The sequence below is a fragment of the Polypterus senegalus genome, chromosome 4, assembly GCF_016835505.1.
Source record: "Polypterus senegalus isolate Bchr_013 chromosome 4, ASM1683550v1, whole genome shotgun sequence".
NCBI classification, from domain to species: Eukaryota; Metazoa; Chordata; class Cladistia; order Polypteriformes; family Polypteridae; genus Polypterus; species Polypterus senegalus.
Genome location: NC_053157.1, coordinates 180980106 through 180997668, shown reverse-complemented (window position 1 = coordinate 180997668; position 17563 = coordinate 180980106). Strand labels below are relative to the sequence as shown.

General features: G+C 35.0%; 1 protein-coding gene across 1 annotated transcript in view; it reads left to right on the top strand.

Annotated features, from left to right (window-relative positions):
* poln (polymerase (DNA directed) nu) overlaps positions 1-17563 on the top strand; it is a 323190-nt gene that overhangs the window by 230973 nt on the left and 74654 nt on the right. The window contains exons 8-9 of the mRNA XM_039751721.1: positions 12273-12383; positions 16991-17069. Of these exons, the coding sequence (XP_039607655.1) occupies positions 12273-12383; positions 16991-17069 (190 nt within the window). The remainder of the gene's footprint in view (positions 1-12272; positions 12384-16990; positions 17070-17563) is intronic.

Genomic DNA, 17563 nt, shown 5'->3' with positions numbered 1-17563 from the left:
TTTGTAGGGCTAACCATATTAAGTAGAAAGACCAAAACAATGACGTTAAAAAGTGAAAAATTATCTTTAGGTATTTAGGTATAAGAGACTCATGTTGGTTGTTTTATCAGCCTGGATGTATTCTTTAGATTCTTGATGTTTTGCTTTTTTTTTTTTTTTCCCTGTTTTAGCTTTTGGTTGGGAGCGAGATCCTGCCCCAAGTGTAGGAGTTCAAGTTTCTTGGGGTCTTGTTCACAAGTGAGGGAAGAATGGAGCGTGAGATTGACAGGCAGATCGCTGCGGCGTCCGCAGTGATGCGGGCCCCGCATTGGTCTGTCATGGTGAAAAAGGAGCTGAGCCGTAAGGCAAAGCTCTCAATTTACCAGTCGATCTACGTTCGTACCCTCATTTATGGTCATGAGCTATGGGTTGTGACCAAAAGAACAAGATCGCGAATACAAGTGTCTGAAATGAGTTTCCTCCGCAGGGTGTCTGGGCTTTCCCTTAAAGATAGGGTAAGAAGCGTCATCTGAGAGGAGCTCAGAGTAGAGCCACTGCTCCTCCGCATCGAGAGGAGTCAAATGAGGTGGCTCGAGCATCTGATCAGGATGCCTCCTGGTCGCCTCCCTGGTGAGGTGTTCCGGGCACGTCCAACCAGGAGGAGGCTCCGGGGAAGACCCAGAACACACTGGAGGGACTGTGTCTCCTGGCTGGCTTGGAAACGCCTCAGGATTCCCCCGGAAGAGCTAGAAGAAGTGGCCGGAGAGAGGGAAATCTGGGCATCTCTGCTCAAGTTGCTGCCCCCGCGACCCGTCCTCGGATAAGTGGAAGAGGATGGATGGATGGTTTTAGCTTCTAGTTTATATATGTCTTTGGTAATGTAATAACCATAATTGCACTAAGTACAATTAAATGAGTGTGAGGAAAATGTTTATTTTTCACGTGGAATAGTATTAAAGGAACTGCTTTCTGTATCATTTCAGTTGTTTGTGCACCTTAAATTATTATATTTTCTCTAATCCTTGGCAGTCTTCTCACTTTTGTGCTTGCAGGGGAACATATTTCCTTAAAAATAGTTTATTTTATCTTGCAGGCTTTTTAATTTCCCAAAAATGCACACATAACTCACATGTGGCAAAGGACAAAAGACTTCAGCATTAGAAGGAAATGCTGTTTAGCTTGACTTCTAATGCTGATTTAACTTATTGAAATAAATGGATGTTGAGGCATTGAAAGGCGGTAACTTTTTAAACTTTTTTACGATTAGTTTACGATCTATTGGACTGAGCAACTGTTTTTATTTGGCAGACTTATTCTTCAAGTATTATTTTTCCGTTATTTATAAGCTAGACTGATGATTTCTAGCTCGACTGGTGATTTTGTTGACACTTCAGTGTGGCTGTGTATGGACTAGTTTCAGCCAAACCCTGTTTTGAAACTTAACTGGTTCTGTTCTCCGGACGTCTGAGTTGTCTGCATTCTTGCCTACAATGTGGACTGGTAGGATATTTATTTGGTTCGTGTTTATTTGGTCCCTCCTGTTGCTTGCCATTCAACCTGCGACTGGCCTGCTTCAGTAGTCAGCTGTTGAGCTCCTCTGACTGCACTTCCACCTGTCCAACCCTCCGCTGACTGCACTGTATCTCTGTCCGGACATCATATTCCTTCCCAGTCAGAGATGCATCCACCGTGGGTCCCACCAGAGATTCCAGGCTGACACCTCGAAAATAATAAACTCCATCAGGTCCAGCTTTTGAGGTCCTCAATGTAATATAGGTAGGGCTGCTGACCATAGTGTATTAGCCAGCCTAGCTTGGTCAGCTAACACTGTTGCCAAATGCGATAACACCATTGTCAACTTCAGTTTGTTGAACATCCACTCACTTAAGAGCAAGGGGCATCTCATCCAGGGTCTCCTCACTGATCGTAAGTTTGACCTTTTCTTTGGCAACAACATGGCAACAACCTCATGACTTTTCCCAACTTAACGAACCCACTCCCCCGGGTTTTGTTTACATCTGTCAGCCCCGTGACTCTGAAAAGTCCTGCCGTTGACTGTTCCTGCCTTCAGTTCTTTTGAATCCATTGTGAGTCAAATGACTGGAACTATTCCTACTATCATTGCAACTTTTTACTGCCCCCCTAAATAAAACTGAATAAAAAAAAAAATTCAAATGACTGTGAGATATGTTGAAGGCAGATTCACCAGCATTTGTGTGTTAGCTTTTATCCCTCCAGATCAGAGCATGTCCAGTTCGATTGTCTCAAAACATCACTCACATCTACAGTTATTCCCAGTTTCAGATAAAAAGTAACCGCTTCAGATCTAGGGCTGGGGGGGTTGGTGTTGTATCGTGATTGTGAATGAATGAATAAAAATGAAAAAAAAAAAAATCTAACTTTTACAAGTACTATAAATTTACACTGGCTGTTACAGACACAAATAAAATGTTTTTATTGTATAAAATGAGCAGTTCACTACTCAAAGGTAAATTTGCCGGGGAGCTGATTTCGAACTCACGACCTCCGGATTATAAATCAGCAGATCTTACCACTCCACCACGGAAGCTGTCATATTGTACTTGTACCTTTTCTGAAAATGTTTATTTGATATTTGGCCAACAGCCTTCACACATTATACAGTTCAGGTCTACATTTTATTTATTACTAAAACATGAAAAACGTTTGTTTTAACGATGTGTTTACATAGATTGTTGTAGACACAAAACACACATCAAATTATTTCCCCTTACAATTCTGGGTAGCTCATTCCCAGATAATCAATCAAGGCAGGAACTGGGAGAACTTCTTGCACGTTCTGAGGCGGTGTTGGTGGTATAGCAGGCTGCTTGGGCTTATTGACACATTTAGAAGACAAAACAATGCTGACAGAGAGGTGCAAAGGGATTTAAGGTGGGCGAGATTTACAAGTTTTTTCGTTGGCTCTGGTAATTCTAGTATAAAGCCTACAAAAAAAACTCATCCAGGTGATTGCTACATTTTAGTGGTGGTTCAAGTGGCTCCGACTCACTATAAAAAGCACTTTGATTACTGAGAAAGGCCCTACATAAATATGAATTATTATTCATATTTCTTCCAGAATATCCAGTTTCAAACAATCTAAACACAAGCATGTTGTGCTAAAAAAATCCATGGAGGAGCTGAATTCAGTTACATGTAAAAATGACCTTCTAATTTCCTATCAAAACACAACAATTGTTATTTCCACATATTAATTAACTTGGCAAATCATCTGAGCATGTGATATCCATGTGCCCAATTAAACCATGAGTAACTAGGATTGCCAATTAAAATTGCACTAGATGGTATTATCCAATGTAATTGATTGTAATATAGAATGTGCAGTTTTTTGTCAGATTACTGATGACAAACCAAAGCCACTTTTATCAGCAAGCAACATATTGTCACTTTAAAAAGGTGCTGTTATTTACAGTCTTCACCTACCCTCAATACTGTATAAATATGTGGAGTTGTCCAAATCTTTCATAATTGCAAAAATATTAACCGAATGTATGCTTTTAAGGCATTTTTTGCCAAGTAAAAAACGTATATACTTTACAGGCATTCTGGAAACTATTGCTCCTTTTTCTCATAGGAAAATGTTTTTAAAAACAAAATCATCTGAACTGGTGGAACCAATCCACTTTTCAATATTGTTGTGTAACATCCAAATTTAATTGATTTTCTATACCGATTCAATTTACTTTGTTTAATTATATAATTTACCTTGGTTATCTTACATCCTCCAAAATGATGTTATTTGTATTGGAAAAAAAAATATGTAAAACCTATATGAATGCTCATTTTCATCTAAATTTAAAGCAGTTGTGGGGTGTCTTGTCTCTCCACACCGCAAAATTTAAGTTCAAAAACATTTTCATATTGAGTAAAATCAACTAAATGCTATTGGCTAATATCAATATACCCTTCAAATTATTTCTGTGAGTGGTGCTGGTAGATAAAACAATTAAATTAGTTTATATTGTTTCTATTGTGGTAGAAATTTAACAACTCTGTATTATAAAAGAAAATCTTGTGACAAGACAAGAGTATTGCCAAGAGATTTTTTCAAGTAAAAGATCTGTTTGGTGAAAGTGAAATCTACAAACACTACAGGCAAAATATCTGAATCTACAATAATCGCATTCAATGTTCAAAACGTAGATTTGCATGATTCTGGACGATACGCTGTGAGAATCTGTGGTTCCACAACAATTAAAGCTACTACAAGTTTAATTTCGAAAAAAACACAATTCGGCCAGGTTTATATTTATAATCACAGAGAAGCAATGCAACATAGAATCAAGAGTTAAGCGATCTGATGTATTAGAAATTCTATAGCCAATAATGGATACAAATTCATACGTTCAAAAGTATCGCACTTTACACGAAATTTATCTGCAAAACACGGACAAAGAAGTTTTCTTGGATTTCTATATAATAAACCAACTTGTGATGAATTGTCAGCGATAACAGATTCGAAAGACGGAGATATCAAAGACAGAGTTGATATTCGTGTTTATCCAAAAGCACAGCACAATTCATTGTTTTTGTCTAATAATTTGCCTCATTCCTTTCCTTTGCTTTTCCCTGATAACAAAATAGGATGGTCATATAATATGAAACACACAAATTCGGATAAACGAATAACACCCACACAATATTTCGGGTCAAAATTAATAATACATCCCAATGTATTTAACCCACTTCTGTCATCTCAACGTCTATCTCAACATTACATTATTAGTGCGTATAAAAAAGTCGAAGCTAATCATCTTTATTAAATCGAATCAAGCAAAAGTTGGAAAGGAACATATGCAAGGTCTCATTGATCATGCTCAAAATTCAAATATCAATATTTCCGACAAATTCAAAGTAGGTAAAGCAGTAATAATACCGTCATCATATCAGGGTAGTCCAAAAGCTTTGCAACAGTTATGTCATTATGCAATGGCAATATCCCAAACTGTCTGTCTGCCAGATTTATTTATTTCAATTACTTGCAATCCATAGTGGCCAAAATTTCGTCTACTTGAGAACAATGCCACTGGCTACTTCGGTTCTGGATATTCCGACTTTCATAAGTAGATTGTTTTATCAGAAAGTCTTAATTTTATTGAAAGAACTTGAATTGGTGTTCGGTCAAATCAGAGCATACATTTACATGATTGAATTTCAAAAACGGGGTTTGCCGCACATGCATTTATTGGTTACTTTGCAAAATAAATTATTAACTGCTGATAATGTAGATCAGTTTGCCTGTGCTGAAATTCCAAACAGAAAAACCTATCCTGAATTATGGTACAAAGTCATTAAACACATGTCTCATGGACCTCATGTAAAAGATTCAGTATGTTGGGACTCAAAAGAAAAAATGTGTTTAAAGAAGTTTCTTAAGGCTTTTGTTAATTCAACAGTTATGACTAAGGCTGGTTTTTCTGATTATCACCGCAGAGATAATTGTCACGAACAGAAAAATGAAGAAAAATGTTAAAATTGTGATGATCGATAATTCAATGATTGTACCAAATAACCCATATTTGCTCAAACAATTCGATTGTCATATTAATATCGAGCATTGTGCATCGGTTATGAATATTAAGTACATCTACAAGTACATTCATAAAGGGCACGATAGAGTACGCATAACTTTAGCCATAGAATAATCTCAGGACAAAATTCAAACATATTTAGATACTTGGTACGTCAGAGCAATGGAAAGCGGATGGCATTTAATGGAATTGCCAATGCACAGTCGAAGTCAATCTGTTGAATTATTACCAATTCATTTACCAGGTCAGAGTATGATTCAATTTAAAGAAGGTGAAGAAGCTGAAGCTTTACAGGTAGCGAAAACTAAAAATACAAAATTATTGGCTTATTTTGTACTTAATAAAACTGACATAAATGCAAAAGCATATACAGTACGTATGTGCAAATTCCTCAACATTATACGTGGCAAATGTAAAAAGGAGTGTGGCATCCATAAAAATTAATTGCAAAAATGTTGCTCAATTAAATATTGTGTCACCAAAAGATATAGAACGGTTTCATTTAAAATCGTTGTTAAATGAATCAAAAGGAGCAACTTCAAATAAAGATGTTATAACTTTAGATGGAACTACATATGTACTTTTCAAGAAGCAGCACAAGCAGCTGGATTATGTAAATTGGACGACTATATGTTCGAAATGATGTCTGATGCCACTTCTCTAATGAGGCCTGACAAATTAAGACAATTCTTTGTGTACTTAATTATGACGGGTGAAGGTGATGCTTTAAAATAGTGGGAAGCGTTCAAAGGATCATTATCCTAAAAGTCTGATGAACAAATGGCTCTTTCGATCATCAAAGAATTATTAGAAGCAGAAGATTTAACTATGCAGCAGTTTGGACTTCCAGAAGAAATCTGAGGTAAAGACAGAGATAACAGCAGACGAAGATTTAACTGTGGTAGGCCATGGAAAATTATATTGGGCAATGTACTCACAATTAAACAATGATCAAAGAGCAGTTTTCAACACAATTCAAAAATGTATTCATGGCGAAATTCATCAGCGGTTACTCTTCATAGATGGACCTGGCGGCGCAGGTAAAACATTTTTGCATAAGTGTTTGGTCCATTATTGCAAACACTTATGCAAAAACAGCAGCGGTTCTTCTTCCATACAGTAAGACGGCTCCCAAAACTTTTAACTTGCCTTTAAATATCACGGACGCAAATAATACATTGAAATGGAAAAAGACTGAAATATTTATTAGGGACGAAGCGTCAAAGCTCCCACAAACAGTATTAAATGTAAATGACAAAACATTTTGGGATGTTTTTGACTCCATTCAACTGTTTGCGGTTAAAACTTTTATACTGGGAGGCGACTTTCGTAAAGCTCTACCAGTTATCAAGAAAGGAGGCCAAAGGCAGATTTACAGTGCATGCCTAAAGAGTGGGCATTTATTGTTTTTGTTTCAACAATTCAAATTACAAAAGAATATGCGAGCAGATCAAGATTTGGTTGATTTTGCTATCTGGCTACTAGACATTGGCAACTTTAAAATTCAAAATCTCCCAAAAAAAGAAGACTTGTGTCCAAATCTTATTGAAGAATTTTATCCTGAAGAGTTTTCAACAGAAGAAATGAATACACGGGCAATCCTAGCAGCAAGAAACGATGAAGTCAAACAAATTAATGCGTAAATTGTTGATTGGTTACATGGCAAAGTAATTAAATGCATATCAATAGACTATGCTGAAGCAGTTGGTGGTGACAGTGCAGAAGATGAATACATCAACTTATAATATCCCATAGAATATCTACAAGCATTAACACTATCCGGTCTTCCACCAGCCAAATTACTGTTGAAAGAAGGGTGTATTGTAATTTATGTATGAGTGATGGGCTATGCAAATGGGACAAGATTAGTTGTATTGAAAATTGGTTGAACAATTCTAATATGTAAAATTTTAACAGGCGACAAGAATGGTAATATAATACATATTCCGCAGATAACATTAGACACCAAAGAAGACCTTGATATGCCATTCGTATTAAAACGTTTACAGTTTCCCGTTAGAATAGCTTTTGCTATGACAATTAGCAAATCACAGGGACAAACATTCCAAAAAGTCAGTTTATTTATTAGAGAGAGAGAAACAATATTCACTCATAGGCAGTTATAAATTGCATTGTCACTATGTAAGTCCAAACACGCAATCAAAATTCAATGCGATATAGATTTACAGTAAAAGTGTAAGTTTAAAAAGTATTTGTGTGTTAATTTCAGAACCAAACAGAACAAAAACGTATAACTCAACGAATACCTGTAACGCAACATGAAACATAATTTTCTTTAAATTTTTTATTTTTTTATGCTTTTTTTACTATAGTTAATTACTCGCTGTAATGTAAAATAGTTAGTTCTATTATGCATATGTAACAGTTCCCATGAAAATAACAATCTGTTTAAATTGTACATCCGCTTACCTAGGGCTTGACGAGCAGGGGGCAGAGCCCCCTAGTCTTAATAAAGAAAGAAAACATCCTCTTACAGGACAATTCAGCATTCAGGCAGGAGAAAAGCTCTTCATTGTATATTTTAATTACTCCTCAGCAAAATGCCTTGGAGGGCTCAGAGAAACAAAGAATAGAGGTTAATTTTATAAACTATTTAATTTACATACAGTGTCAATCAATGCATACATTTTATTCTGGTGGGTTCATTGGTTTACACCCAAATTATTTATATAAAGTTAAACTCTGTTATATTCTTCTTATACCTTTGAGTTGTGCCACCACCCTTGAAATTTCTGTGCATATAACAATTGTACATTCTCATTTATAGGACATCTGCTGATTTCTTAGTCATCCTTCAGTATATTTTGTATATTACATCAACCTTTGTCTGGTACATTCTTTATTTACTTGGCCATGCACATTTCCACGGTACCTCATACCCTGTCGTACGCAAGTTCTCCGCTTGGTTTTGCGGACTGGCGGCACCCAGCGTCAAAGCAGTGCTACTGTTCCTGTGTGGTTATCCCTTCTTTTCTTGATGCAGCTTTTTAAATACACTGATATTAACTGCATATTGTTTTTTAGTTTAATGCATCTGATTGTAATTAACCAGTAACAATATAATGGTCCACGGATTGGTCAAACTATTCCAAATACCATAGCTGCTTTAGTGTTGTTACTCTCACTGCACCTTATTTTACTTCTTTCAGCTGCTCCCATTAGGGGTTGCCACAGTAGATCATCTTTTTCCTTATTACTCTCACTATACTACTCGGAGCAGCTGATCGGAAAGAGAATTATCGGTATGCAGCCTCCAGCACATGCTGCCTCAGCCATGCTTCCTATTTGAACTGTTTCTCACATGGCAAACGCTTCAAACCTTTCCTGTATGGACCTCGCGGTTCAGAAAGAGTTTTTGAGCTCTAAACGCACTCAATCAAGTGCTCCTTGTAGAACTATCTGTACTTATAAGTAGAATTACCTCACTGTAAACTTGCACTACAGTTATAATATTGCACAACCTGAGCCATTTTATAAATCGCGTATTTACATATGATGACGATATCATTTTTAAGATGAAATGCAGCAAAATATGTTTATTATATTATACGGATAAAACTTTAACTTCATTTAAATAATCTAAATTGTTAATAATTAAAGATTGTTCCTGCCTCGCACTGTATGCTTCACTGGGACTGGTGTGAAGGATAGAATAATTAAACATGTACTACGAAGATATTTTAATGTTCCTTAAAAGTTTTGAAGAATCGGCGCTCTAAGCTTACAGATGGCTTAACGTCTATTACAGAGCTAATTGTGTGGCGATCGGTTACTTGGAGAAAGAAAAGGAAGGACGGGAATTGGAGGTTAGTACGTTTGAACGAGACAGTACTGCAGTACTGGAGGTTAGTACGTTTGCACCTGTACAGGGCCGTCAAATCCCAGGGGCCGCCACGCCAGTATATATAGAATATAAAACAGAAAGAGAAAATAATGACACAGCTAAAAACGCAGTTGCAAATTTCGACAAAAGTTAAATGCTTGTGTCATGAGCATGAGGCGGCTATGCAGTGTCCGCAGTGGATGTGGCCATCCGTCGTGCACAAAATACCATATTACCATTGCCGGGTGAAGGGGCCACCAATTCTTTCTCTGCCCAGGGCCGCCACGAGCCTAGAGCCAACCCCGAGTACTGCTGCAATTAATTATTTCATCGAAGGTCGCGCACAATCACTGCGCCACCGCATTTCCATGTATAATAACATGCTTTAACTCCTATCATCATGAAAATAATATCACGTATACATCTCAGTATTTTAGTTATTCAGAGAGCTGTAATATTGCGAATGTAATGGTTTCTGTGTCCTGTCGGAGGTAAAGAAAGCCAGTTTAAGAAGCACGTAGTGATTCATACACATAGAGCACATAGAAGAACACATACAAAACAAAGCATTTAACGTGCTACTTTACTTACAGTGTGATTTGAGAAACTAGTTAATTAAATGATTTTAAGATGAAGTTTATGATGTTCTACTTTAATGACAAAATAAACTACGCGATTAAAGTGGAAATTTCGAGATTGAAGTTGACATTTCGTGCTTTTTCCCCTCTGTGTGCCTTTTTTTCTCTCTGTACCCTAATAAGCTTTCATATGACACACAGATGGTAGGCTACGACTCGCCTTTTCACGGCGACTTTGATATGTGACAACTTCTTTTTTTATTTCGATCACTTTGTGAACTTGAGCTTTCAAGTTTCTCCGACACACTATGTCACTCAATCAGCTTCCTTTTGTTGTTTATACCACTGTTTAAACCAACAAATGCAGTAGTACGTTTTTCCTTCCCTCCACTTGGTATTCGCTGAAATTCTTCCATTTTCCCCTCTTGCTTTTCCCATTGTCTTTTCACAGAATGCTGAGCTTAAGGGCTATTTATATTAATTTGCATATTCAAAGAGGCGTAATTGTTGGAGTTGGGGCGGGACAGCAGGAGCGTGCACGAGCGTTAGTTGTCACGCTGACTGGGATTTATGTAGAGGAAGTTGGCAAACGCACAGATTCCTGCATTTGGATTTCTCTGTGCGTAAGCACATTTCGGCTTTTGTGCTTACGTCATGTTATAGTGCGAATCTACGCACGCCGTTATGCATGAGGCCCCTGGGAGTGCCTGGAAGCCTCTATACCAGGGGTGCCCACACTTTTTCGGCTTACGAGCTACTTTTAAAATGACCAGGTCGAAATGATCTACCTACATTGAAAATGCGCTCTATATATATATATATATATATATATATATATATATATAAAATACATACATATTGAGTATACTTTATACATAAAATGTATGTTGTCGTACCTTGCATAACTGAACCACCTTTATGGCACAATAACAATTCAATACATTTATGGTCACTGTAGTATTTGGATTTAATAATCATCATGTGGGAAAAGGCTGACTTGCATAAATAAGTAGAGCCGAATAATGCAGTCAAGGAGCTTTTGAATTCAGCCGAGTGAAAAATGACGGCTGTCTGATTAACTGCGATTTTAGTTCCCTCTCCTTTCTCTTTCTCAGATCGGTTTTTGGAAGGAAGTCAGTTTCGTAGTTTTTATGAACAGTTCGAAAATGCCTTTCCACATTATCATCCTTTGGAATAGCAATGATAGATTGAAAGATCGCACTTCAATTGTGACATTGTGAAAAAAAAAATCCTCTTCCAATTCCACATCCAGCCCAAATGAAACAATTTTTTTTTTTTAAATCCCTTCTTTAGTCGATATAAATTGGAAAGCCAACTAGATCACAGCCAGAGTTTTGCAGTAGCTTTCGCGTTTGATCGTTAGTGCAGGATGACCAGTGTGTTAGAAGAGATCTCAGACTGGCCACCCTGTATGTCAATCAAGTGGCAAATGCCATAGGGGGGATATATGATAGACTAACGTTTAAAAAATTATTTTTATTTGAATGCAACGCGATCTACCTACACTACTTTTGCGATCTACCAGTTGATAGCGATCGATGTGTTGGGCACCCCTGCTCTATACTATTTCTTTAAGATGAATGCTATGTTACCTTAAATTATTCTTCCACACTCTATATAATTTATAGTTCGTAATGAGATAAACAAGAAATTTATGTCAGTTGTGATAGAAATGGGTATCAAAGTCTTAAAGCGTGTCAATTTTCTGTAAAGTCATTTTAAGGTAGATGTATAATAGCAGTATTCCCCAATAATTATTGTTGGATGCAGTTTGATTGACAATACTAAATTGGCCTAATAAGTTGATATAGTTTGTACAAGTGTGCTCTGTCACCATACTCTTCTGATGTGCAGCTCTCCATAATTTTGTATTAGAATAAGCATTTTCTAAAATGACTAAATAGATGGAAGATGCATTCCTTTTATATTGTCCATGTATAGAATACCTACTTATTTTAAATATTTTTTCAAAATTAAATGGAATATTTTTTTCTGATTCATTATCTCACTTGAGCACCATGTTTAATCTGTAATTCACAAAAATACAAATAAAAGGTAAAATAGTTCTTAAAGCATATATTCTTAAATTTGTTTCAAAAATGCAACTGTTAAACATGCTTTATATTCTGGTTCTTTGGAGCTTTTCTCCTTAGATTTACAGTGAGTAGGTAAAGTATTGACATCTCTGCAGGAAAAGAAATGTAAAGTATAAAACAGTCATTTTCATTTTTTCTAAAGTTTCCTCTTCTTTGTTTTTATTGCTGTTTGTCTATTAAGGTTATGTTGTTTCCATCATGGGTCGCAAAAGATTACTGCCTTATGTCACATCACAAGACTATTCCATTCGCTGTAAAGCAGAGAGGCAAGCAGTCAACTTTGTTCTGCAAGGTAAGATGAAAAAAATACGTAACCGAATTGTAAAATATGGCTATTTAATAGGTGTTCTTCAGAGTGGCATCATGATTATCCACATAACTCTAAACAGGTGACATAATTGTGTGGTAGACTCATGGAGCTGGGCTTTTGGCCCAATGAATTTAGGAAATATAGCATATTATCCTCATTTCTACAAAGATTTCCTCTAGGTAAATTAGTTTCCTACCATATCACATACACATTCATTAGGTTTGACTAGCAATTCTGAATTAGCCCATTATGGTTAAATACTGGTGTTTTTGTGACTATTTCCTGTAATCAGCTGGCATTTTTCTAGAATTTGCATGGATTAGTGGGGTAAGGTCCAGGTTTTCTCCTCATTCATTGGAGCAAAGTATTTTAATTCCTGTATTAGAAGAAACGTCAGTTGTATATTGTTCAAAGGTATCTCAGAGCAGCTTGATTTTTCCAGCGTTTTCTGTGGCAAAAGAGGTGATATATCAAAGAATTTGTACTAAGAACGGTAGCTTAACATCTTGAATAATAGTAAGTAAAAGATATACTGAATGATGACAGTTCTTTAAGTCCATAGAAACTACACCGATGAGTAAAAGCATAACTACACAAATCAGAAGTACAGTGGAACCTTGGGTCACGACCGTAATTCGTTCCAAAACTCTGATCGCAACCCGATTTGGTCGTGACCCAAAGTAATTTCCCCCATAGGATTGTATGTAAATACAATTAATTTGTTCCGGACCGTACAAGCTGTATATAAATATATATATATATTTTTTTATATTTTTAACCACAAAAATAGTTAATTTTACCATAGAATGCACAATGTAATAGTAAACTAAATGATAAAACATTGAAAAACACTGAGAAACCTTGAACAGAGGAAACTAACATTGCAATTTGTCAGTTTTATTAAATTATTTTGTATGCATTCATCAATAGGTGTTTCATATAATGTATGAATATGTTTTAAATCCAGCTGTAACTATACACTAAAATCTAATTTCAGCCAAGTCCTGTATTTCTTTTACCAGTGATTAATCCAAGTTAAATCACATCTTAAACATATTTGAATAATTTTGACATACACTGATAAAGCATTTGATGCATATTTACAAAAAAAGTTTGAATGTACTTTATCTGTGTTTCAGCTTTCTTAAACTTGATCAGTGTTGCATTGCTAGTAACTTTAAAAAATGTGAAGAATAGGTTTAATGTTCTCTTCTCTAATAGTGTTATTTAGAAAATGTATCTATTAAAAATTTCTGATTTTAAGGTGAACAAATATTTAGGTAAATAATGTAGTTATTGGCTTTGTTTAATCTATATGTCATATTTGGATTTATTTTAATTTGAAAGAGATCTGCTTTGTACAAAAATGAGATTTCTCAATACCAATTCGTAGAGATTAAAAATAAAACAAATAAAAAATGGTTTATTTTTCTGCTACTCATTCAACAAGTTTACTCTGGCTGTGTGATAGTATTCCTGCTCTCTAGCCACATTAAACCCCTAATATCCAATAAGAATGAAAGTTTTACCAGCTATTCAGGCCTCTGTGGGACTGTTAAGGAAACAGTCACTTTCTGTAACTTGCAAAGTAAACAGGATGCAAATGCAAATTCTGAATCCATATAAAAGTCAGTATTAGCTTCAACAGTCTCACGAATTCAAACCTTTAAACCAAGTAAACAAGTAAACACAACCAACTTTTACCTTCCAGGATGGTGAGATGGTGTCAGTCAAAAATGGAAGAAGATACAGGAATGGTAGCATTAGTCTGACAGAGATAATTGTACTCGTTTTGTAGTCATTAATTATAAGTAACTCTAGCAATGTTATGTCATTGCAGTGACTGTAGACAGTATATACTATACCACAATGTATTTTTCAGAAAGAATGGCTTGCTGTTTCATAGTCAAGGGTAAATTCAAAAATCAAATAAAGTATTATTCTAAATTCAATTGCTATTTGAAATTTTACCATAAAAAGTTTTAGAAAATAATTCCTCCAACCAATACATATTCAAACAAATCATGCTCCATTTTTCCCATTTGCAATTTCATTTTCAAGTTCTTAACATCCCAATACCGAGATTCAATGGGTGGGGCTTGGCAATTTTCCACAATTTTTGTCCTATATGGCTTTAGAGTCACTTCCATTTTTTCACCCCTGTGCTGTGAGCTTCAGAGTAAAACTATCTCACAAAAACCCTAAGACCACTCATAATTGTAGTTCTGTATAAATTAATGTGCAATTTAATTGCAGTATTTAACATGAGAGAAATTTATTGCATTATTATTTACATTCAAGTGGAAATGGAACGCTTTATATGCGTTTTACTTTTCATTATTGCAGCTTCAGTGCGGTTCAGGCTGAAAACCTAATTTGCAATTTCATTATTTCCTTTTAATTTTTGCAGCATTCTTTCATAAGGTTTTGAAAATGAAATTGCAAATGGGGTTATTTCAATTTCATTTAAATTTTTGCAGCATTTTTTCATGCAGACTTTGAAAATGAAATTGTGGAAGAAAGATTGCATTTTCATTTTATAATTTTCATTTTGCAGAAAATACCTCCCATAGCATTTCTTCCAGATATCTATAAAAAAATTAAAACTCAATGAATTTAGCAATTACACACATGTACAAGTATTTAGCTTGTACTACCAAAACATTATGCGTACTGTTAGACAGTTTAAGACGTGGCTCTTTTTATTTATAGGCGTGCATACAGATAAAGCTAAATATTCTTTAAGTTAAGTAAGAACTTGCTAGAGTTGTCTAGTTTTAAAGAGAATCATGAGCATGAAATAGCACTTAGAATAACTGCATTTTTAATTAGGCTAATTTATTTACAAATAACAGCCACTATCTTCAGTGACTGGCTGACTTTCTATCTTAAATGTTTAGCATTTATTATAACAAGAGTGCCTTTAGAATTAATGAAGTGGCCCAGCCTTTAGATATTTTCTACAAATCATGCTGCCCTGACATAGCTGTAGACAATAAACTTGACAACAATGTTTTTTTCTTTTGGATTACAGACTCCAAGATTAAAGACTTGTTCTGTGCTGCCTTATTTAGCTTTAAAAGAGTTGTTTGTTTCAGGAAGAGGAAGTTAAGCCAACATTTAAATGTCTAGCTAAGTGATATTTTTTTATTTAATATCCAAGTGTTTTGTCCTTCCTTCAATACTTATAGCCAAGCCCATGACATTAAAGACCCTATTTTTAAGGAGCATTTGACCCGCACTTAATACACCCTCTCACGAATGTCTTAGTTCCACTAGAGCTAATTGAATTACCAGTAATTTTCATAGAAGAAAGCAAATCTAGGTGGTATGTAGGTTTTAATGAATCTTCTGATTTAATCAGTGGAACTATCAGGCCTTTGGACATCCTCTACTGATGAGAGCAGAAGCTAACTTAATACTGTTTCCAGTTTGCTGGAGTCAGTTACTAAACTATGACAAATGTTTTGCATTCCAAGAATGAATCCATATTCATATGAAACATACATCTGCTATTTTGGAAAAAGGATTTTTGATTACTACTGAAATATTTTTGCAGACTTTTTTTAATACAGTGTTTCTTACTAGAATACTAGAGTATTTGTAAGGCCAAAGTTTATTACAAATTTAAATAATATCCGAGTGGCATGAAGAAAGCTACTTTCTGCTATGCTTATATTGGAACAAATTTAGTCATTTAGTTTAAAAAGAAAAGTTTTGTCTTGTCAAAAGGTGTAAACAACAGAAAAAAAAAGATTATTGTTCTTGAGAATAATTTTGTATTACAATTAATCTAATATTATTCAAGTTTGTCTTCAGGAAGACAATTTTTCAAACAGGGAAGGAGACATTTCTTCACAGAAATGGTTGGTGGTATTCACTACAAAGCAGAACATTGTTGTATTTGCATAAACTCTGATGACAATTAAAAACAGGCCCAATTAAATATTGGGATATCTTTTCTATTAGGTGACCTGACAAAACTGATTGACTAAATTGCTCATGTTCTTTTTAGCTTTTTATTAAGTGTTTAATGGTGATTATCAATTTAAATAATAAGTGTTATACAGTGCCATTATTTTTGTATAATGTGCTCTGAAGATTATCCAAATCCCCCAAATAGGAAAAAACAAAAAAAGAACAAGAGTTTAATAAGTACTGAGTCAGGACAAATGTTTTCAAATACAGTGAAAGTTTACAGATAACCAGGAAAAAAATTGTTTATTAAATGTGGAGCCTAATGGTACAGTATATCTGTCCCAGGCTAGTGGTTATTCACTTAGATTAATCATAAATTGAATTAGTGCACTTTTTTGTCATCTTAGCTTACTTCCAAATTGTGGACCCTTTTTCTTTTTTTAGCTGTGTAGTGTCTGCTTTGCTTAAAGCATTATTTTATAACTGATTTCTGCATCACGCAAGTAAACTCTATAACTGATTGAGGATTTATGCCAAATTTCTTCTTGCTCCTGGTGATGGTAGGATAAGGCATACCATTATTTTTTAAAAAGATAAAATTAAATGAGCACAGAAATTGTGCAGGTAAAATGCTTTTATCTTAGGAATCCTTTAATATCATTTTGTTTTAGGTTCAGCAGCAGACCTGTGCAAAATTGCAATGATAACTGTTTCTTCTTACATAGCGGCTATTCCAACTCTTTGTGCTAGGTAAGTTTTGTAAGTATTTCTTTAGGAAATGTTAAGCTCTGTTTATATTACATTCCCGACCGGTTTATATAAAATGGACAAATTTGACAAGTGTCCTGTTGTTAATCTTATATCAAATTATATATTTAAAATTCTGTTAAAAATCAAACATAGAAATCATTAATGTAATTGCATTTAGTTTAGAAGTTCTCTTTTTCATTCCTAGATGGCTACATGCTTTTATTTCAAACCCCATATCTTAATTCTTTGCCAATAACAAAACCTATTATTTCATTTCATGACTTCTTAATTCTTTCATTCTGCCATGTCAGGTCATTCTTACTTTATAGATTTTTATTTTTCAATAATATCACCAAGATGGTTTGTGACCTGGAGATGAATTCTAATTCTGAGTCTTCAATATCTTTCCAAATATTTTGTTAAAACAGATCATTTGCAATGAACACATGGATGTAAATGAATCCAAGTTAGATAGTGAAACACAACAGTGAATG